This window comes from Hesperophylax consimilis, chromosome 4 (genome assembly GCF_061612785.1).
Source record: "Hesperophylax consimilis isolate HC1 chromosome 4, BYU_Hcon_1.0, whole genome shotgun sequence".
In the NCBI taxonomy this organism is placed as follows: domain Eukaryota; kingdom Metazoa; phylum Arthropoda; class Insecta; order Trichoptera; family Limnephilidae; genus Hesperophylax; species Hesperophylax consimilis.
In genome coordinates this window covers 38808654-38833201 of record NC_142839.1, presented here as the reverse complement: position 1 = coordinate 38833201, position 24548 = coordinate 38808654, and the positions used below count along the sequence as shown (strand labels likewise).

The window sequence follows — 24548 nt, the reverse complement described above, 5'->3', positions numbered from 1 at the left end:
AAACAATTAAAAATATGTTCATATGACTATATACAACAATATTGATTGAGCACTGGTGACTGGTTAATTTATGGAGCACTGTAAAGCCAAAATTATGTATCTATAGATACGGCATATTGCCATGACACGAGCGCCCATTCTTGAGGAATGTAGCAATTTCAAAATCGTGATGCCATTTTTCTGCAAAAATGAGAACATCTTCCGATAGGCTGATGACTTTTGTGCCACCTTATATGTAAGCGTTAGATGTCTCAGCGTTATAACGATTGCAAAAACTCATCAATTAATACGATTTTCATGGTATTCGCACAAATGATCCATCTGCTGCTACCCCCACACACAAGTGTCACATATGTGATCCATGAGGTTTCACTAAAATACATACTAAGTGTAATGTGTGAAAACGTCCCGTGTGACAGGTGACAGGATAGATTGCAGTGAAAGGGCCAGAGCCGTAAAGGTTAAGTTCAGAAATACAATTTAACACCATTACGGAAAGGTTAAGTCGATTGTTTCCAATTAACCAAATCGGGGTAATTCGCCACATTTTAAAGTTATAATACTATCAAAAACTTTATGATATAAATAGAATTCGATTCACTGATTTTATTATCACACGCTTTGAAATCATAATAACATAACAAAACTGGACAATACTACAGCAGCTCCACAATCAGTGTTGATTTACTTATAAAATGGAGCAGACTTTCAAACCTGGTCATTTATCGTTAATTGTTATTATTCTAGTAAGTATGAATTTACTTCAAATTTGTTCCTAAAATGATTATTGTAACAAAAATAAAATGAAAATTGGATAACATTGATTAGCACAGAGGTTCCCAATTTTTTTTTGCCTCCCTGCCTGCCAAATACTGAATTTTACTAAACCTATTCATGTCAAATTAGTTTTTAATTATTTTTTTATAAAAATATTGGTTATCGCACTAAAACCCCTTTCAATAAGGTAAGATGATGGAAAGCTGCGAAAAAAATTCTTGCAATAGTCCATTATACAGAATAAGCAATATGTATTTCTTTCTGAAGGTAAAATTGCTGATACCCTTTTCTGAACTTCCCTTTAAGTTCTTCGCTAGTGCTTATTCCGACTAGTTCTTCCATACGATTGTCGATTCTTCAATGTCACTGTTTTGATTGATAATCCAGTGTAGTATTTCCATTGTAAAAACATCTTCAAACCTAGTTTTGAATTACTGTCTGAAGTACATTTAAATTAACTTTAACCACATGGACCACACCAAGTCGAAATCAACGCCTGTGGGTCCATATAGACCACTTTAAGAAACTCTTGATTAGAATATCAGATAATAATGACAGTGAAAATATCAGATATCTAAAAAACACAGACATCCTTTATGAGATTCCACTGTCTCCCAACTAAGTTTCCATCTAATGCATATCTGGATGTTATTATATGATATTATGTTTTATAAACATAGGAAAACAATGTGATAGGAAAATGGTTAGTCAATCAAAAAGTACATACCTATGTATATTTAACCCCACATTCCAGATAATCAGTACCAAGTTAAACACAGCTTTAAGTTTTCAACAATCATTGAATTCAACCACTGATAATGACCCCTTGGATCTCAATATCCAACAACCAGATTCAGAACAGCAATATTCAGCTGTGTGTGATCCCCTGAAGGGAAAGAAGCAATGCTCATTGGACTGCCGCACGCTCCTGTTCTGCAGTGGGGCTGAAGTACTGGGGACTACACTGTGTCCTAATAATCTGCCCAATTGTGACCCCGTTACTGGAAGCTGCGTCACTGGGCCAGTTCAAGGATGTATCGGGAAGGATTCTTTTCTTTGTCCATCCGCTAAAGGATATTTTCCTCGTAAGTTTGGTTAACCGTAATATTATTACAGTCACACTATTGGCCTTTAGATCTTAATTTATATATGAACTAGCTGAAGTCCATGGCATTGTCCGGGCATTACGCTGATGAACACAGTAATTTTCTTTTAATTTTGGATGTCAAGTGTGCAAAACTTCATCAAGAACTATCAAAATTCAAGGGGTGGGAAATGGGGACAGGGGTGGTTTTTAAAAAATCTCGTTTAGACAGTCACCTTCCTTAAATTCGTATTAAAAGTCAGACCACTACAGACACTCTTCATTATTTATACAGATAGATATTGATTTCTATTCCAAACACATGAAAGCGCCCTTGAGGTGATGACTTGAAAATTGAAAATTGTGTTTGTGAATGATGAAAATAATAATGGGCTTTTATATTATGTCTGGTAGAAAAAAACATGGGGTAAGAGATTCTTATGTATTTCAGATCCTACCGACTGCACGCTTTACAACTACTGCTCTGGCCACGGAGTCATACGGTCCTACTCGTGCCCCAGTGGCTCTGTCTTCGAAATGTACCAAAATAAATGCATTAAAGGCGGAGCCTGCGGGTTCATCGACTGCTCTGCGGACAAACCTTTCTCCTACCACACTGTCTACCGAGAAATGTACGCGTTGTGTGATAATGGAAAGATGATTCCCGGCTCTTACGAGGAATGTGAGAAAGCGTCTCATTTCTTTGATTACAATAAGTTTGCTTGTATTGCCGTCTGCGTGATGGCGGGCAATATCCCTCACGAGTATGACAACACCAAGTACTACCGTTGCACGAAGAGTGGCCCCGGATTTACTAAGATACCTATAAAGTGCCCGAGCGGAAATTCTTTTGATGAAGATTCTGAAATTTGCAAACCTATCCCCGATTATGTCAATCCTTTACAAAGATTTATCAACTCTGTATTACCTGATTTCTGGAATATCGGATTATCTCCATAAATTTTGATACATATTATTTGAAGATATAAGTGGATAAATGGATTCACAGTTTTTTCTATAATGTTGTTCTGCATGGATGAATGTGTTATTAATTTTTGTTCTACATTTTTTTGATACGCCTATCTTTCACTTAACAAAAAAAAAATCGCAGGTAAACCTTTAACCCTTAGTGTGCCAATATGTCTACCGTAGATTTCCTAGTAGCCCAACCCCACTTGCCTTGATTTTATTTTGTTTTTAGCCTTAAAAAATGCTTCAAGCATAAATTATTTTATTATTCGCTTGGCAAGGAAATAATGTATTCATTATTCTAGCTTGTCATTTTGTCACTTGTAAACATGTTTATTTTATCTGAGAAAATTCATCAAATTTCATATTTTTCATTTTAAAAGTCATGGTACTGTATTTATTTACAGGAAAGCCTTTGATTTTCTTTCTTGATGTAAAGAATGCTTATTAAACTGAAAATAAAAATATATTATATCTTTTTTTATTTTTTAAAAAGAATGACAAACATACCGGGTTACGAATAACCTGACAATATTTGAAAATCTCCTACTACCACCCAAATGGAAAATGTTGCTTGTATTGTAATGGAGGACTTAGCCAGTCGAGGAATTGAACACACTACGCATGGGTGGACCCAAATGCGATGCCAACTCAGCTACCGACCGGTCTTGAGAATATTTTCATGCACATAATTTTTTTTATAACCTTAGAGAGAACAAAAATACATTTCTCTGAATTTAAGTAGGTAACTTCCAAGGGAATCTACATACATTTTTTTATAAATATATAAACATATTAACTGCTTAAGGCGAAGCTTAATGCTAAATCACTATTTTAATTAATCTTTATAACGAATTTGTGTACATTATGAATACCAAAAAACATGCTTTATATATATTGAAGGTTTTCCTATCGTTTCGCTTGAGTAGAATACAAATAAAAAAGTAAATTACTCAATAAAAAATATAAATGTAAACTATTAAAAAATATATTTTATCAATAGAAATGTATGAACGCGTAAAGACAATAGCTAAGATTATCTGTGACAGTTTCACTTGATTAATTTTTTTGCTTTCTTATTAAATTATTTACAAAATAAATAAAAACCAGTTTTGTGCTTGAAATTGAACATTTCTAGATTCTGTTTGTCAAGCGATTTTAATGCCTATTACCTACAATGTAAGGTATACCAAAATTATACATATTTTTGGCTTGTAGCTTCCTCTTAAGAAGTTACAATTAAAAAAAAACATAATTTTGCAAAAAAACAAGTAAGTTACTACGAAAATAGTGTCAGCCAGTGTACGGCGGGCCTTACTTCCCACGGACTGGAGTCAACTGCCCTACCGACCTTGCCAAATACTGATCGGGTAAGACCGACATTTATTTCGTATATTTATTAATAATTTCATAGATTGGATCGGATGTCAAATTTTCGCTTCCAAGATTTGCACTCATTCATTTCCGAGAAAACAAAAGTAAAATTCAAATAGATCTATTTTAACAATACTAACATCAATAAATTTATTCGTGACTCTGATTTTGTAATATAACACAAGCATTGATTGATTTTTGGAAAACATAACAAAAGAGATATTCGGATAGTAAATATTATTTTTTGTTTCTGTTTAAAAAGTTTTTTTCTGTTTTCTTTTTATTCCAACTAATTTTGTTATCTTAAATCTCCGGATTTATGATAATTGGTTTAATTGAAATACTTACTAAATCGTTAAAATAAATACAAATATGTTTTTACAACAACAAAAATGGCCTTTCATATTTATGACGTAATCCTGTAAAGAACAACTAAAAATAATATAGCTTTTCCGGACCATATTGTAAACGTCATGCTTTTATTTTTTGTTTATTTTGTATAGGTAGGTACCTACTTACCTAGTTATTGGTCCTCGCGTAACTTTGAAACAATTATCCAGACTCCATTGATATTTCGGTAAATATACCGAAAATAGAGAGACGCTTAAAAACACTTTGTACTAGTTAGAAGAGAAATAATTACTTCAGTTACTGTAAATGGAAAATAATGCATTTTAATAGTTATTTCGTTAAAATTAGTATCGATTGTTCGCTTGGCGGCCATTTTAAGGTCAAAGTTAGTATTTCTTATCTTATTTAGACCAAAATATGAACCTATGATCCAAAAATAGGTTGTTGGGTTCTTAGCAAATGAAAATAAATATATTTTTTAAAACCAACCTAAAAAACTGTCAATATAGCGTAAAGAAAATACGTCAAATTAGCCGTTATTTAACGAAATAGCTAGCTGCATTATTTTCCATTTCCGGAAACTGTAATACTTACTTCTCATTATTATCTAACTGATACAAAATGTTTTTAAAACAAAATGGCGTGGCGCGCGTCCCTACTTTTGTATATTTATCGATATTTCCAACGGGCTTTTTCTTTCTCATCAGCTAGGTTTTATCTAACACAAACGTTAGATTATAATAATATGTAGATAAGCACGTACTATCTTCCTGCATAAAAATGCAGGTTAAACGAATAATGTTGATTCAAGTCACGTTCTCAAAGAAGTGGCGAATTCTTTAGGTAATTGCTTGTGTTCCTACATAGGTACTGTGTACCTTCAATCATTCAGTTCCTATATGCAAGATACCTTCAGTGCATGGCGTAAATCAGTGGTTGTCAAAGAAATATGCACACCAATCAACAAAGGCGGAAAAGCGTTGCGGAGCGCTAACCATTCAAAATGTTTGTTTATCATTTGAATAACATTAAAAACACGTTTATTAGTAAGGGGTCAGTGTAATAGTCAAATAATTGAGCAGTCTAGTGAGTTTTCCAGTCAAATGAGTAGGTACAATGTAAAGCCTGATTCAGAATACGAGTCTTTTAGCGCGGTGCGATTTTCGCAAATCAGGTTTTTAATGAAATCTACTGGGAGCTTGTAATTCAACGATTTTCTTTATCGGTTTTTGCATAGATAGGTGGATGTGTGCTGAATGTTGCTCCAGACTGCTATAGACTGTCATTTTCAAAATCCAACGTTGGTCAATAATTTATTATTTAAAACTCTTTTAGTTTAAAAGTAAACCAATGTGGATTAAGAACATTGTGGTACTTTAAAAAACGCTAACTGAAACAATAATTGTGCTTGTACATATAATATGTACCTACTCGTATATTTGTAGCAAAAGCGTTACAAATCTCGACGTCGCCGTCGATTCTTTTTACTTCGGTTAGTTTTCTGCGTGAGTTTTTGTTCAATCAATATCTAATGATTTGTGTGGTGGGTAGTTGTGGTGGATGCACTATAGATATAGAACAGGGGTTAGAATCCGATGTGGAGTCCGGGGCTGCGTGTTCAATTCCCGGAAAATTCAATTTTACGTTACCCTGACCAGGTTATTAAATTAAGTTCTCACACTGCTCACCCTATCTCCTGGAGTTTGGGCTGGAGATGAATTATGGAAGTGGGTAAATTACAAAAAAGGAGAATCACTGGTTCGAATGATACAAGAGCTCATGTGAATATGTTTGAGCGATTAGAAAAATAACCCCCGGACACGTGCCCAACAGCAGCGCACCCAACTAAATACAGAAAAAAATTGAAATGAAGCCAAATGATGAAGAATTTTAGTTGTTACCGATCATGGTGGCATTAATCTATGGCTTTTTACGATGCTACAGGAATAAATATAAAATTTTATTGGTAGGTAGCTACCTACCACTAGTGATGGAGCAACCGCGGGGCATCGGAACTCAAAGGGGCTCGCGCCAGGCAGGGCCGGCCCTATGCAGGAGCAATTGGAGCAGTTCGCTCCTGGCGTCGACTTGCCAAGGCCCTAATAAACCTAACACAGCGCCATTGAGGTTTTTATTAGCGCCAGTTGCCGTTTAGCTCAGGGTCGGCTCTGGCGCCAGCATATTCAAAGTAAAAATAATTATAGATTTTATTATTTTGATAAGTACCTAAGGTTGAAATATTGCCAGATACCGCTCCATCAAACTATAAATACAAGTGTACAAATTGCAGGTCGTACTGTAAAGTACACTGTATACAGGGCTGTAAACATCGCTAGTGCACCACATTGTCAAATTTGGCTGTAATCTCCGATCTGGAGCCACAAAGTACCAGAAACGCATTACTTTTACTCTGCAGAAACGGGCGGTTCGTGTGTTACCGTATTGTTTATAACAACAGATATCATGACGATAAAAAGATATGGCGATCCCACGATGTGTGTATTATCTACATGTTCTAAATGACAAATATTGTCTATAATCATTATTAATGCTATAAACCAGTCTTTCTCAAAGTGGGCGATAACGCCCCCTTGTTGGCTTTGGAGTCTTTCAGGGGGGCGGTAGAAGGCTCAAAGAAAATTAAGGGGCGTTTAGGAAATCTAGAGGGGCGACGGCAGACAAATTATATCTACAAAATTACGACGGAATCTAGCTGAATAAAATAATAATAGTTTGTGTTACTTTCTTATAACAAAACATTTTTATAACAAAACTGGGTATTCGCCACTTGTTAGTTAGTTTTTATATTTAGTAAAATACTAATAATGGAATTTTATCTTTTCTACCACCGTCAAAATTTGTATGAAAAATTGTATCGGACTATCCACCTTCAGTTCGTGCCTACTAAAATACTTCTAAATATGATTAAGTATGAGTTTTATTTCCTCTCATTAAAACAGTCTTTGATTTCAGAAATGGGATATGGGTCACACCATATCTATCCTATCCATATAAAAATACATGTTTATTTTATTACATATGTATTATTTTATTAGAAATTATTATTTCTTATCCGTAAGTATCATTTAATCGCTGACAGCCCAATTGTTAATGCCAAGTTGCGATGCCTACTCAGCTATTCCAAGTACAATTAATTTTGTGGATAACAAAAAACTCACTACTGACTATTATCATAGACACTTCATACTTCGACTTATGACAGGTCTTATACAAACCTAGAATAAATTAGTTCAACTATTGTTACACTGGTATATATTTCTTTTGAATTATGCATTATCTTACTGCACTTAATAACTGCATCACTTGCAATAGTGTTTTTGTGTACACATTAAGTGTTCTTTAATTTATTGGTATTATTATTCTGTTTACCACTGTACGCTTGTAATTCGATTATCACTGTATTGTAAAAGCCATTTTATGGCATTTGAATAAATAAATAATACACGGAAGAATGTCCTAACTATTGTAATGTCTTTATTATTACATATAGATTCTCCTATCTTAACCGGCGGATTGCAGTCTTAAAGTAAAGACGTCGGGTAAGAATTCTATCCTTGTTCTAAAGGTATTACAATGGAAAATGCTTCGAGAAACCTAGCCAGGGCCAACCCTGAGCCAAACGGTGCCTGGCGTTAGTAAAAACCTCAAGGACGCTGAGTTAGATTAGTTATTTTCAGAAACTTGGCTCCTTGGCGCCTTGGCTCCTTGGCGCCTTGGCAAGTCGGCGCTGGGATCGGACTGCAACAGGGCCGAACCCGGATCTACCAATCGTGTTTGTTTTGAGTGGGCTGCTTTTAATAGACTTGCCCGAGGGTCCGCAAACTTGTCGCTACGCCTCTCATCACTCGCAACACCGCTAGATAATACCGCTTGTGGGTAAATAACAGTATTTTGATACACTATCAGGAAATACTACCGTGGTAACTAAAAACAAAGTGTCTTCCTCGAGACTCTCAAGGAACTCACTGTGTTTTAAGCTACCACAGCAGAATAGGTACATACTGCCTGCTGCTTCTTTAACAAACTTGACCTAACATAGCTGTAGTTTCGATTGAATTCGATACAATAACCTGATGTCTGAGGAACAGGGAGAGGTCTTCCTCTGTGCGAATACACTTCATACTTTAGTCCATCGCGAAAGTTCACATTAGATCAACGTGTTGAATGTAAAGACTATTGTGGGAAATAATACTAAAACTAAAATGTCATTCAAATCGTATGTCCGTGTGTCTACTGTGATTCTTTTAAGTCTTTGGTGAGTCCTTTTATATTATCTAAGTTGATAATAAGGGTTTTATTCGTTGTGTTGGATGTGTAACCCACAACCCTTCATTTTATTTACATTTTTATTTATTTATTACATTCATATTTACTACAAAGCTTTTAAATACTTAGAAATTAAAACAGTTTAAGAAAAGAAAAAAAAGTAAACAAAAAGGAAATACATTGATAAAAATGTGAACAGAGACTAAAGAAAAATAAGTATCGGAATTTTGATGAGCGAATGTCCTTATGTTAAAGTAAAATGGTAATAAATTTCGGCAAGAAATTTTGGGAACACGGATATTGATTGATTGAAGTAATTTAGTACAGTCATTTTGTAATGACTAAAAACATAATTTTTGGCAAAAATGAGTACTTATTTAAAAAAAAAATAGAATTAAATAGACTTAATAAAACTTTGTTTTCAGCATCCATAGCAAAGCCCAAGAAATCCCCGAAAGTCTATTGAATGCTTGGCAAGACAAAGTCAACGAGAGATTTACCGTTTCCCCACCTCCCCCGCAGCGCTCCGATCCCGGACAACCTCTTTTTCTCTCCACTTACATCAAGGACGGGAGAACCTCCAATGCGAGGAACGACTCGTCAGTGGACACGGAACACATGATCGACGGCATCCGCAGCCACGCCGGCTACATCACTGTGGATGAAACCTATAACTCCAACACCTGGTTCTGGTACTTCCCCGTGGAGGGTCTTGAGGAGAGTGAGACTCCTCTGGTGCTGTGGCTGCAGGGAGGACCAGGAGCTTCTTCCCTCTTTGGCCTCTTTGAAGAGCTGGGCCCCTTCAGCGTCGATCCAGATGGAGAACACTTGATTGGTATGCAACAATTCAATTAATTGGTTCTATTTTAACTTCGACCGTTTTGCATTTCATCTGTACCTATAATCTATTCTGATGTTGACCGTTTTAATCGTTCAGTAAAGATTCTTTTTCAAACATGAAATCATTCTGTTTATTTGAACTTTCATATTCGCATTTTTTTTCAATATTATGGTGCCAGAAGAAAGTCCGAAAAAATTTTATTGAGTTTTTTTCATTAGACAAATTGTATAATTACATAATTAAAATCTTAAAACGTCACAAAATATTCGGCTTTATTTAAGTAGGTAGGAATTTAAGTGCCCATTTAAAAATCTTATAAGTTCTGGTACCTACCCTGATGTATGGAAGTGAGGCATGGAACTGGCAGAGAAAGGATGAAAGTAGATTGAATGATCCCTGAGGCGTATGTGCGGTAACACCATGTATGATCGTGCAGGAATGTGGAGATCCGCAAAGAGTGCAAGGCTGATGTAAGCGTAATGATTAAGATTACGAAAGGGACGCTTAGATGGTTTGGGCATGTAGAGCGAATGAGCGAAGAAAGGAGTGTAAGGAGGATATATGATGCAAATGCGAATGGTAGCAGAAGTCGGGGTCGCCCGAGGAAGACATGGCACGATCAGGTAAATCACATACTCGAGTCGGGCCACGTCAAGAGTCAGAATAATAAAATAGTATGTATGAGACGATGTATGATGAATGAATGTGAATGAGGCAAGAAGTGTGTGCCAAGACCGAGTTGTTTGGCAGTCCGTCCTCTTTGCCTACAGGGAAACGGCGTGATGGCTAGTTAGTTAGTTCGTTAAATAAGAGAAAATTAAAACATGCTTTTTTGGACCTCGGTCTACTGTTTACAGAACTACTAGTATATGAGTTACGTGATCGTGTGTTCTACTGCGGTGGGTAGGTACTGCCTTTGTAATACCTTTGGCTTACAATGTAATTAATTCCATAGTACCTAATTAGCGACTGATACTAATTCGTTACGCGTTTGATTCATTATAACATCCCAAGGGAATAGGTAGATACTAGGTACCGGGGCGTACGTATTAAAATTTATTGAAAATCGCATTAACAAAAGGATTTAATATAATCAACGCATTGGCGGTTTTCTTTGGCAAATTTTTTTCGATTGTTAGCAGATTCGTGATCTCCCTAGGAAAATTTTCGATTGCGGGAGTGTTCAAGAAACTTAACCCCACTAAAATGTACACAACATTACTTTGAGTAAGACCTTAATTTAAATCAAAAAGTTGAATCCGAAACTGCTTACGGATTACTGCGTCAGATGAACATGAATGTGGACTGTAAATAATTTAAACGAGACGAAAAGAAATGATATTTGCTGGAATTTTGGTGACAGTATGTGTAGGCATGAATAATGTATGGATGGAGGATGGAGGGAACATAGGATGACCAATCACTTACTATATCTCTGCAAAGGAGCGCACAACACAATCACAATATAGTGAATTCTACCGCGATACCTTAAGGTAATTATCGACACAACAAAACGAATGAGTACTTAAACGAATGACACAGCGCCCTTGAGGTGATTTTTCACGAAAACGGCGCTATATAAATAAGCCAAATATTATTATTATGCACTCCTAAGGTCCCAAGGTAGTTAATATTAGTTTGTTTTACTTTTCACCAAAATTGTGTACACGAAAAACATCAACAGTTTGTTTCCAATGTAATCCCAATCCTTATTAGATAAGAATTCATTTTAATTGGTAGTTAAGTTGAGTAAGACCTCCGTATGTTAATGGTATACGCATTTTACTTTGTGTGAAGAGGTCATGGTTTTTACAATGGATACTGACTGAACCTTATAAACATGGATTTATCACAAGAAGTATAAAAACAATAATTTTCAACGGTAAACTTTTTGTTGGATTATAAATAAATATTAAACTTTATTTTTTTTGTATACTTACGGAATTTTAAAGTAAACTGGTTGCACACACATCCATCAGCAGCTTCTTGAAATAAGTCGCCTGTGCAAGTAGCCAAGTGCTTACCTTTGAGATGACAAAACTAATAAAACCGGAATATTGCACTCGCGTGTGTTCAATATATCCACACGTTCCATGCCAAAGTCCCGCAATGGCTATACCTATGCTAAAAATAGTGCTACATTTGCCACCTTGGGATAAATTCATGTGCAAACTCTGTGACGAATGAAAAATTAGTACTATTTCATGGCTTCGCGGGTTTTTCAATACTTACCTATTTGTTTATTAATTAACGCCTTTTTCGGGTATAATTCTTCCATAAGTATTCTGGGCAATGAGAAATACACATGGTAGTCATTCCCAGAATTTGTGCAATGAAATAAATCCCGAATAGTGGAATCAAAAAGCTTATCAATGGAAGCTATTCTGGACTATCAAATGCTTCATTTAGAAATTTATGCAGAAATACCAAAAAGGAAATTGTCCGTGAAAATCCTTCTGCGCGACAAATTAAGAAGAGTCGGAGTTCAACAAAATTGCTGGAATACCCATTTTAAAACTTAGAAAACGAAAAACAAATATTTGTAATTCTTTCAATAGCTTGTACATGAATATCGTAATGTTGGTTCAAAACAATAGTTTTTTACGTCTACAATTCTACAAATATTTATTTAATTTTTTGTTGAGTTTCACTTTGATTAATTTAAATTTTCAGTGAATCCACATTCATGGCATAAGAAATATAATCTCCTCTTCATCGACAATCCTGTTGGAACTGGGTACAGTTTCACAGATCCCGAAGGCTATGCCACGAATCAAACTCAAGTAAGTTCTATATCGCAATCTTTTCCCCTAGAACAGAGAAATTTCCCTTGTTTTAAAAACACTTTTCAAATTATATGAAAGTAAAATACTTTGCAAACACCACTGTTTAAACAAAAAGGCCGACATGTTTCCAAATCAGTGGTGTCTTAAGCAGGATAAACATGCATTTGCCCCGGTTTTATTGTATTTTTTAACATAATGGCATACTAAAATATTTTCTATTCGCCTGGCAAATAAATAAACTATAATACAATTAGACTCTTGTTTTGTTACTTGCACATAGGTATATTACTTTTATCTTTGAATTTTAATAGTAAGAATCGAAAGTATTTTCGATTTTCAAAGCCAGTACTGTATTTATTTAAACAAAAGCCTCATATGACTTATTTTTAATATAAATAACGCTTATTTAGCTGGAAAACATTATAAATCTCTGAACATGAGTAGCTATCCTGGGGAAAATACATAAGATAAATACATATTTTTTTAATAACTTAATATAAAATATATCTGTTAAGAAGCTACTATTTACAAAACATATCATTTTGCAAAAACAAGTAAGTTATTAAGAAAATAGTGTCAGCCGGAGTAAGACGGGCGATTTGCATTTTACCCCTGGCATACTCAAGCGGTACTAGTTCGCTGGAGGTTGACATTCCAAGGGCAAATTCACGTGAAGTTTTTTTTTCCATTTTAGTTGTTCTTTATCAGAAGGGATCAAAATATATACCAAAGATTCTGTCCGATCACCTAGTGCTGAATATGTCACCAAAGGACATCCTCATAAAAATTGTTATATCTATCAAGGTTAGACATATAAAGATGAAATGGAAACTGGATTTAGAAAGAGAGAATTCCTTTAATTTAAAAGCTTAATGCAACTCTTTTGTGAATTTGAAATACTTTTACTAAGCAGAAAACCGCCAAACCGGTCAAGGTTTGCTATTTTTTTACGAAAAACGAAAGAAAACCGCATAATACTTTTGTAAATTTAAGTTAACTAAATTTGTTTTAATTTTCTATAAAATGGCAAATAAAGATAACAAGAAAAAACAATCAGTAATTATGAGATTTTTAAAACTTTAGCTAAAAGTTTTAAAAATAAGTACATTAAGTTCTTTAAGTTAATTTTTTTTTGTTTTCGTGTGTGTTTATAATATTAAAATGTGAAATAGTTTCATCTGCTTTCAAAAACAGTATTTAATTTTGGACTGCGTTAAAAAAACAACGAATCTATTTGAAATTGAATATCAAACAGAAATATTTGATCACATGATTTATTTTTGTCTAGGCCCGAGGGGACGGTTGTATCATCGGTTGTAATCTTTAAACATTTTGAAGCATAATATCATTATTTTTGGTTTGGTATTTTTTAGGCCGATTTTGAATTGGGGTTAACTAAACTAATTTGATGTTCCAGATTGGCATGCAGATGTACTCCTTCATGACGCAATTCCTGACCCTATTCCCCGAGCTACAGCAGGTGCCCTTCTTCATCTCCGGAGAGTCTTATGCCGGGAAGCATATACCTTCGCTGGCTTACCAGATACACAAGAACAACCCCACTGCACCACTCAAGATCAACTTGCAGGTATCAAAACTGTTATTTATTATTCGTTCATTAGTTTTCTACCCGTTTTCCTAAATTCACCTTGACAAGGCGCCTCCTGGCGTCCCTTTCCTTCGCTTCTTCAGCGGCTTTAGACTTTTATAATTAATTTATCATCATAACACCATTTACCACCTACATATATAGTATATATACCACTTAAATCCCCAAAAATTGTTCATAATATCAAACAACTGGATGATATTAAGGTATTTGACTGAAAAATATTATGGCTCAAACACATATATTCATATAGGACATCAAATGCTGATTCTGAATATATAAGTTTATTATTTTAGGAACTTATTAGTTTATTAATTTATTAATTAATTTATTAATTGATTTGTTAATCGTCATTTAAAAACGATTAAAGCCGTATGACACTCAAATGCCCTTTGATTGGTCGGCGGGTTCTGACAGCAGTTAAACCGCTACCTTACTTAACGCAATTACCGCACGCACGCAATTTTGTGCCAAGTTGCGCTGCGCATCCTTGCACACGAATCTCCACAGTGGCTTACAAATTATTTCAAAAGAATTCGTGTTATGTTTTTTTTAATTCTCGCGATGTATTAATTTGGGTTTTTTGGTTTACACACCGACCCGACAGGGATTGACTTCACTGTTAACCGATAAAACCGAAGTACGAATGACGTCATGCGTACCCCGTCAGAATTCGATCGTTTTGGCGGTCTTTGGAAAATGCCAACTTTTGAAAATTATGTTAACTGTAAAAAATTTGAATGAATTTTGTAAAAAAAATACTGATATTCAAGTTAGAAGGTGAACATTAATAATAAAAAATAAATAAAAATTGCCTGAAATTCCTAATTGTAATGTTTTTCTTTTAGGGTCTGGCCATCGGCAACGGCTTTATCGACCCCGCCTCCATGATGGACTACAGCAGCTTCGTGTACCAGGCAGGTCTGGTGGACAGCAAAGTGGCCTCCAGGATGAAGGTGTTCGAGGTGAGCTGCGATGCAGCGCTCGCGGCTAACGACTGGGAGCTTGCTTTCAGGGTTGGTTCACACATACATTTTCTTTTTGAGGAGAGGTAGGAGCGGACATGGCTCTTGAAACACAGAGGTCGGCAAGTCATTCCACAGCCGAGATGAAGCAACTGAAGAATGAGTCGTTAAACGACCCGTTCTAATGTGACAAATTAATGTCAATCGTGTACAAAAATTCAGCGCGCGCTTTGCGTGTTTCCTGACTATGCACCGGTGCCGAAGGGAACAATGAAGCTAGTTCATCGAAGAATCTTCCATTTATTTTGAGAGGTTAACTTGACTCTGGCTTCGATGGAGATACACCAAGCATATCAATGGAAGGCATGTTTGGAAGATTGTTATATTATGTAGGGTGATAAATATTTAATGTAGTATGTAGAAGAACCAAAAATCTGGCAGAATTCCAATAACTGACACGTAATCAATAAAATCCGTCTAGTAAACGGAATACATAATACAACATAAAATGGGGTGATAGATTACGCTATAACTCCATATTGTTCACTGGATTTTTGATTACAACATTGATAACAATGCTCTTGAGACATTAACACAAATCAAAGACTTGTGCATCACTTTTCAGTCAAATCTTTCATTTTTTAACCACATAACAGAAATCTTGGGATTTATAACTAGGCTAACCAGAAATTTTAACAGTAGGTATAAATAAAGTTTATTAAATTGTTATATTTTACCTATGTAAGAAGTCAACTTGAGTACAATTCTCCTGTCTGGAACCCACATTATAATATACATGTACAAGCTGTTGAAAGAATACAAAACAAATTTAAAAATGGGAATTCCAGCAATTATGTTGAACTACGAGTACAACACTCTGTTAAATTATATGAATATGCTCAAATTGTCAGATAGAAGAATTTTCACTAACTTGAAATTTCAATATAAAATTCTAAATGATTTAGTTGATAGTCCGGTATTGCTAGAATTGATAAGCTTCCGGATTCCACAACGTAATCTTAGAGGTCAGGATTTATTTCAGTGCAGAAATTCTGGGACTAACTACCATATGTATTCCTCTTTGCCCAGAATACTAATGGAGCGAAACAATTTTACCAAGTCAGTGGACGTCTTCAATTTATATTTAAATAAATATAAAATGTTGTTAAAGAAGCAATGCAGTTATGTACAATAAATCGTGTATATCTCAATTAATAAATAAATACAATCCCATACAGACCTGTCACAAGGAATTAGGCGGCTGTCATCTGTGAAAGTGACAGATCCTATATAAAAAAAATGATATTCCGCGGCAGTTCCCCTATTGATTTGACCCCTGAGTTAGATTAGTAGTGTGTCACCCCAAAAAATATACGTATATGCCACGCCAAAATTATGAGCGCATAATATAGCGTAACGTGTCTAAGGCTTAACTGTCTGTAAAGTGGACCTAGTGGCGCAATCTAACCACGAGCTAAAATAATTCAAGTAGTAAATCCAACATGGCAGCATCTTTTGTAAGAGAGTGGTTGTATTTTTGTCAAATCTTCTCTTAATCTGGCCAGTGAGTGAATCTGAGGGTGAATTTGGTCATGCTGGTTTGTTATTGGTGTCATAAACAATACATATTCTTCAATGAAAATAAAATGTTCATTATATTATTTGTTCTGTTTTATTGCATATTTCACTAACCTTCAGAAATGTATTGTTTTTTTCATTGGACAAAGCTATTATTTATTTTACTCACCTTGTAAAGTTTAACAATCAATTAAGTGTTTTTTAAATTTATTTTTCCTTAAGGTATGAGGCATTGCGTAATTTAACATAATTATGACAATCAATATATCATGAAATCAATAATAACTATTAAATGTTTGCAGTTCTTTGGCGCCACGCTGGGCACCTTCATCCAGGAGGCCGAGGCCATCTCCGTGTACAACTACGCGTACGAGGATAGCGGCTCCAGTCTGTACGGGCCCTTCACCAAATTCATCCAGCGGCCGGAGGTGAAGAAGGCACTGCACGTGGGCAACAATAACTTCGGGGACCTGAGAACCGTCTACTCCAAACTCATCGGGGACTTCATGACAAGCGCCAAGCCGTGGGTGGAGGAATTACTGGAGCATTACAGGATCATGTCTTACAGGTGAGTTTGATATTTTCGTGGCAAGGAACAGGTCCTTATTCCGCAGGGATAGGCAAATATCCGATACTCATGTTGTATACTCACGTCGGAAACAATTTCTCGACCACAGTCCATACACGTGGCTACTGAAATCACTAGTTTGTGTTCTCCCACGTTAAAATTAGAACGCTTTCATAGCCTGACTCACAACCAAACAGTTGCTCTCATTTTTATATTTTGTCATCTTTGTTGACTATATAGTTCCTAGCATGCATTGTTATAAAATGTCTGACACGAGTGACGTCTCGAAGACGTGAGTCGACATAACTTTGCCTTATTTATGAATTGAACTCAACTGAACTCACTTTATTTATGCTCTTCCGTGACCCAGCCGGCCGAAGTTATTTCGACTCATCCTATGTTGTCATGGAACCTATTTTGTCATTAATATTCTAAAAATGCAAGGTTTACTCCCTTCCGAAATTTCACAGTCGACTCGACACAGGTTACGTGATACGGTGATAACTGAGCGGACATTTTATTTTATCTTTTCGTGATTCAAAGGGGCGGCTATCTACGCGGAAGACTGAGGGTTTGCCGTTATCGAGCATTAAATATGCGCTGATATGCGCTATATGTGGAAACAAAACAGCAGTGCTAAAGATGGTTTTAAATATAATCACTGAAATAATTTTCAATGAGTAGGGTACCTACACTGATTTTTGGCAAGGGTTCCTCCAGCGGTTTATGTGTCGATGGTGAGAAGTGAATTTATCATAAAGCCGGCGCGTAGCCTTCGGAATTTTTATATTCTTCAAATTGACAGATTCGCTTCGGAATTGCGAACTTGTGAGTTTACAAGTGTGCCTTTATATGAACCTCCGCGCAGATTTGTGATGGCGCCAAGATACTTACATTGTCGAGTTGCGGATAATTGTGTATCCCTGTGGAGGAAAGGTCTAAATTACAATAACACCATGAATACATTGATCTTTTTTTTATTTCAGTGGGCAGATGGATATTATTTGCGCATATCCTCTTTCTGCGAGGACTTTCCGCAACCTGCGGTGGAGCGGCTCCTCGGAGTACCAGGACGCTCAAAGGAAACCCTGGTACCTTCAGAAGACTCTTGCTGGGTAATTAAAAATGTGAAATTATGCTGACATCAGTAGCTACCTGGCTAGCCCGTCTGCGCGTGTTTATTGACAGAATAATACCAACTCTTCAAGTAGGGGAAGGTTGCGTTGACCGGACTACACAACTTTGTACACGTATTAGTCTTGGTAATTTTAATAAAAGTAATTGATTAATTATAACCACGGTATATTCATATAGTAAAAGAATCAGTCATAGAATTTTAGAACTTAACATATACACAATAAAAATGGACAAAATTTAACCACTTTCACCAAAGGGTTGCTATGATCAGACCAACGCATTTTGGAAGCAGGGTCTAATCATAATCGTTTGGGTCCCACTCAGGCGTAGTGTGTTCAATTCCTCGGCTGGCTAAGTCCTCCATCACAACACAAGCAACATTTTCCGCTTAGTGTGGTGGTAGTAGGAGATTTTCAAATATTGTCAGGTTATCCGTACCCGGGAATGTTTGTCTTTTTAAAAAATAAAAAAATAAAAGTAATATCTTTTTAAACTATACTTCCATTGCATATTAAGATTCTCAATCACGATACCAATAAACCTTAAACATTAATTGAAATTGTAAAATAAACATTGTGAACACTTGTTAAGAATAAAATACTTTTTATATTAATCATCGGCATCAGATAGTGAAAATATATCTACATATGTAGGTATTTTGCCTTTTTTGGCATAACTCACAGCAAAAAAATAAACACAACAAACAACAAAAACAGAAACACCATAAATTTCAATAAAGAAACTCGACACTTGAACATTAATTTGCAGCATCGTTAAATTCTAATAAAATTTTGTGTCAGTTTTTTTTTAATGCCTGATGTCTTACAGGCTCTTATAGGCTGTGTAAACATAATAAGTTGGTCCTTTCTGAATCATTATAAATGAGTATTAAATAACATTTGTCAGGTACGTCAAAAAGGCCGGTAATCTGCAGGAGGTGATGGTGAGGAACGCGGGCCACATGGTGCCCACCGACCAGCCCGTGCGCTCCCTCCAGCTGCTCGAGGCCTTCATCAGCAACGAGCCACTCAGGGAGGAACCGCACGACTGAGGCCACTCACGACTGACCTGGCATCCTCATCACGGCGCAAGGATCTCAATCCTTCCCGTCGTGCTTCAATCCCACCTTCTGACTATCACTATCTCTATACACTTTCTGAACTGACGCGAATAAAGTGATGGGAGATTATTTATTTTACTATTAATTATTGTTATTTGTGAAATATATTTATTAATCACATGTGATAATTTTTTATTTACTTTTACTAAAAAACTGTCGTGATCGCATTGATGTATTATATTTTATGCTTTTTGACCTCCAACTGACCTCCAACTCTCCCAACGCTCTAACTAAAACTACCGATTCCAGTCTTCATGCACCGCTTATCGCGTTCTAATAATGGAACAAGTTTCGACGAGATATCGGGCGCCTCTAATTGTAGATCTATGCATGATCATAGAAAAAAGAAGAAAACTAGAAGTGCATTATTTACAAAATTTGAATGGAAACAAACGTTCCATTTAGCCCAATAGCAGCGCTCTGTCTCACTTACACTCGCCATCGTATATCGCCATTTAATTTAGACTTCGTAAACACATTTGTATATAATTTGAGATTTTCTCGCCCAAATGTATTATGGTGATTTATTTTGGGGTATTATTAGGCCGTGTTGCGCCACTCCTTTCTTTAGCCAACGTTTCGGACAGTATGACAGTGTCCATCATCAGGCCATATGACGGCCGGCATAGTCCAGTGGTAACGCATTGGACTGCCATTCCGAAGGTCGCGGGTTCGAACCCGGCGTGCGCAAATAAATTTTATTTGATTAATTTGTGTTATTTCACAATTAATTAATTAAAATAATATATAGTATATTTGCGGCACGTTCCAGAGTGGAAGATACTACCAGTATCGCCCTGGTGTAAGACCACCATTCAGAATTGAAACGTTGCTCCAAATAGCTTTAGCCGGGTTTAGTGACTAGATCTGAATAGCCAGGTACTTCCCCACCTTCCTCTTTCCCTTCCCCACTTACCTTCAGCCTCCCAACATCCCCCAATTGGGGATGCCATAGTCTCACTGGCTCCAGACGGGAGCAGTTGGGACTCTTGTGAGGTATTCACTATAAAAAAAAAGGCCAGGTATGTAATCTCACATATTTGTAATTACTTATTAATAAATTATATTATTTAACACTGCCCGAAGCATTGGCTAAAGAAGGATGTAGCTCTACAAGGCATGATATCCCAAAAATAAATCACTATGATAAATAAATCAAACACAGGTTTCGTGGGAAATTTAAGCCTCGACTGGGAAAATATTTCACAAGGCATTTCTTGTGTTATTATTTATTATATGGTTATGATAATGAAAAAAGCATGTGTTTTATGCGCTTTATTTGTTTTATTTTCAACTTTTCTCCAGCATAAAAAGAAAGAAACCTTCGACTGGCTTCAAAACCCCAACATTCCTAGGAATCTCTGCGAAAAAATAATTCCTCTCAGGGCTGACTCTTTTCGCATTTTTCGTTTGAGAGTCGTAAATATTTTCTTAAAGTTGAGGTTTTACTCATTAAGTTATTCCACTTGAACATAAAACTACCCTCCTAAATCGATTATGAAAAAAACCTTTATATTGTCATCGATTATCTGACAAGAAAATTTCAACAGTATAATGAACGCGCAGGCCCAAATGCACTCGAGCCCGGAAAATGCATTTCTCGAACAGAACCGTGGAAATGTGGAAAGCGGCTGGGGCGCGCATGCGCGGCTCCGGATAATCAATTCCACAACAACAGGTTCAACAAAATGCAAGTCGCGGCGAATCGCTCGCACTAATATGTCACGCTTACACAAAGTTAGCAATTCAGACTAAAACCCCCGTAAAATACTACCAAATCACCGCCAAATCGTGGAAATATCGCGTTTATAACCACCAAATCGGCGAGTTTGACGTTTGCGCTTTTGACAGCCTAAAATACATTCATTTCTGTTTACGTCAAGTCAGTATTATTATTTTTACGTCGCTGATAACAACGGAGGGAGGGCTTTCCGGTTTGAGCTTTCGCCGGGCGTTTAATGCCTCTTTAATTCGCTTCCATTTGTGTTTTGTTGGTGACGGGAGGAATACTGCGCAGTTATGGAGAGAATCAACTTGTTGAGAAAAGTAAGTGTATCAATTTGATAATATGTGCATGCTTTAATTAAAACGAACCTCCATCTTGATAAGCATTTAATTAAATAGGGGTACCCGATCTAGTTCCGGCATATTAAACCTTATGTTTGAAACATTTTTGACTTGTTATAAAGCTTTTAACCGATAAAAAAATAAACTTTTCAATTTTTTTCATTTTTAATCTTGCCATCTGGGATAGTATCTTATGGTAAAAATATGAAGAAAAATAAATTTTTATTTCATTTTCTTTCTCATTTTGGAAGCGGATTTTTCATTTATTCGGAAAATTAACAGTAAATCTTTTACCACACAAATTATGAAAATTTAAACACAGTATAAATTTTTTGATGCTAATGTATACCATTACTTTTGTATTAATGTGACTGTTGCATCCGAACCTGCTTACGAATTACAGCTTCCCATGAATATGAATGTGGACTGTAAATACTTTTACAATGAGGCAAAATTAATGATGTTTATTGGAATTCTATGATAGTTTATGAAGGATTGAAAAAGGTATAGAATTAGGTACAAAAGACTATTCACTTACCACTGTATGGCTGCAAAGGATCACACAACACATTCACAATAAATTGAGTTCCACCGCGATAATTATCTATTACCTAGGTAATTATCGCCACAACAAAACGAAGATGTACTTAAACGGTACTAAGCATTTTCCATATAGTCTACTTTCTTCAAAAAATCACCAACAACTTGCTTCTTGTATGTTCCAGTAGTTCAATCCTTCTTTTGTTTTTTCAAACAAATACCCTCGAATTTGCACTGTGTTCTTAATTTCAAAAACTTTTCCAGTAAGATGGTTAGGGGTAGGTAGGAACTGGATAAATGACACCCCGGTAGGAACTATGCATATTCTCATTTCAAAACCAAACAGCGATAATATTATAAATGAATTTCTCAGTTACAAATTTGTTGATCGGGGAAGGTGAGGGGGGGGGGGGTGATTGTGATTGATTATTTGAGATGTTGACATCTGCCCTGATGATGGACACTGTAACGCTATCCTAAAAATTTACTAAAGAAGGAGGAAGCACGACACGGCATAGTACCCCAAAAATAAAGAAAATCAATCAATCAATTTCATAATACTACAGCTTACGGTTCAATAGTTCTTGCTGGTTCAGAAACAACAACTGATTTTTTAATTAAACATTATTTTAGTCAATCGTTTTCACTGATTTCAATAATGTTTCAAATTAATAATAGAATTAATCAATTACTTTATCATAGTATTATTGTATATGACAAACAAAGGCGCTTGCTCATAAATACGTGGTCAGCAAACAAATAGGTACCACTCCAAAAAACAGTCAGCGTAATAAAACGTATTATTATATACGTGATAAGAGAAACAGCTGGTACTCTATTGCACTCAATTTTTACAACGGCCTGGGGTCAGGGTTACGTTGCCTGGGATGGCAGTTATGTATTTTTTACCTATGTGATGACGTATAATTAGAATTCTTTTAAATTTGTGGTAAAATATGAAATGGTCGCACGAAAGAAAATTTTGACTTTGAACGGGTGTAGGTTTTGTTCTACCCGCCATATTACAAAAAATAAATATTTGCATATGTATTGTTTAATTTATTTATAACTTAATATATTTTTTTCAATGAACAAAAAATATAGCAAAACGCACAGTGATTGCCCACTCGTTCAAAGTGATTCCTACAATAATGACAGTGATTGCCCACTTGTTCAGAGTGATTCCTACAATAGTGACAGTGATTGCCTACTTTTTCAGAGTGATTCCTACAAAAATAGCAGTGATTATCCACTTGTTCATGGTGATTCCTACAATAATGACAGTGATTGCACACTTTAGTAATTCCATAAAAATCATTAGTGAAGCAAACTGAAGATAGAACACACCAATTTTCTTTGTTTTACTATCAATAATAATAGGTAAAAATAAATATAACATAGAAAAATGAACGCGTATTCGGAGAATTCAAAGTTCCTACATATAAACACTTATTTATGAAAATTTCAAATTATTAAAGAAAAAGATAAATACTCATTAATAGCTGAAAATCGAACCAGACTTAAATATATATTTACATGCCGTAAACTACACACTTCTTTTGCCCAGCACCACTATACCCACCAAGGAAAACATTTCTTTAATAAATTGCCAGAAGAAATTAGAAGCATTAATGATAAAAAAAAATATTGAACTATATAAAAAATATATTTTATGGAAATCGTTAACAAAAAAACTGATTCCCCTAGTTTCACTTGAAAATCTCACAAATTATCCCACTATACTCTATTTATCCTCCATTATATATTTTTTTCTTCCTAACAAATACAATAATTTGTATAGATTTTAATTTTGTAATTTTTTAAACTTTGTAACCTAGTTATATTATTTTTTCGCAAATGTACACTCCTCTTCCATCCATAAGAAAATGCTCTTAATGGAAGTGTAATATAAATTAAAACAGTATGACTTGTAAACATCGTATATTTATTGTAAAAAACACAAATAATAAACAAATACAAATATAAAAAAATAAAAAAACTGTAAAATTGATTAAATTTCGACGCGTTTCACTAAATCTGATATCACTTTTCAACAACGTGGCTGTATATTTCGATATGGCACTTTGTCGATTCAAATTAAACGAATAGAGACATTTGTTAAGATTTCTGTGAAATATTTTCATACGTTATTGAGAGAAGGAGAGTCAAAGTAAGAGTGGGCAATTATTAGTCGCGGGCAATCATAGTCTAGTTTACCCCATATACATTTGTATACTTCTATCGTGCATCAATAATATAACGAAAAAACAATTTCTTCAAAATCTTTACAACCTGAAAAATATGCAATTAAAGAATTAAACAAAATATAAATTGCCAAACAGTTTCTTTTTTGTTCAATTTTTAGAGTCAGATTTTTTTTGCTATAATAGATACGTAATTTTCATGCAAACATTAACCGCCTTACTGATTTGATTCTGACACGCCCGTTCAAAGTTGGTGTGGTAAAGCCGGCCTTGAGCCTGGTTTAAGACCGT

At 35.3% G+C, this 24548-nt stretch overlaps 3 protein-coding genes across 3 annotated transcripts in view; all 3 read left to right on the top strand.

The window, feature by feature from the left end:
• The first annotated feature begins 1026 nt into the window (after positions 1-1026).
• Positions 1027-2821, top strand: LOC149424692 (uncharacterized). Its single transcript, XM_089631095.1, has 3 exons — positions 1027-1044; positions 1532-1811; positions 2313-2821. Exons 1-3 carry the CDS (start codon positions 1027-1029, stop codon positions 2819-2821), a joined length of 807 nt encoding a protein of 268 aa, XP_089487221.1.
• A 6639-nt stretch (positions 2822-9460) lies between these two features.
• On the top strand, positions 9461-19455 carry LOC149424691 (venom serine carboxypeptidase-like). Its single transcript, XM_089631466.1, has 7 exons — positions 9461-9677; positions 12357-12466; positions 13887-14057; positions 14927-15094; positions 16924-17189; positions 18176-18304; positions 19233-19455. The coding sequence occupies exons 1-7, from the start codon at positions 9461-9463 to the stop codon at positions 19375-19377; spliced, it is 1206 nt and encodes a 401-aa protein (XP_089487592.1). The 3' UTR covers positions 19378-19455.
• Positions 19456-21196: 1741 nt separating this feature from the next.
• CngB (Cyclic nucleotide-gated ion channel subunit B) overlaps positions 21197-24548 on the top strand; it is a 37319-nt gene continuing 33967 nt past the window's right edge. The window contains exon 1 of the mRNA XM_089631094.1: positions 21197-21492. Within this exon, the coding sequence (XP_089487220.1) occupies positions 21466-21492 (27 nt within the window). The 5' untranslated portion in view covers positions 21197-21465. The remainder of the gene's footprint in view (positions 21493-24548) is intronic.

Bases quoted from the DNA above. Each gene is read 5' to 3' on its own strand.
- LOC149424692 (XM_089631095.1), top strand. The intron at 1,812-2,312 runs GTATCGGGAAGG...TATGTATTTCAG, and splicing joins CACTGGGCCAGTTCAAGGAT to ATCCTACCGACTGCACGCTT.
- LOC149424691 (XM_089631466.1), top strand. From the start codon at position 9,461: ATGATCGACGGCATCCGCAGCCACGCCGGCTACATCACTGTGGATGAA. The intron at 12,467-13,886 runs GTAAGTTCTATA...TTGATGTTCCAG, and splicing joins ATGCCACGAATCAAACTCAA to ATTGGCATGCAGATGTACTC. The intron at 18,305-19,232 runs GTAATTAAAAAT...AACATTTGTCAG, and splicing joins CTTCAGAAGACTCTTGCTGG to GTACGTCAAAAAGGCCGGTA.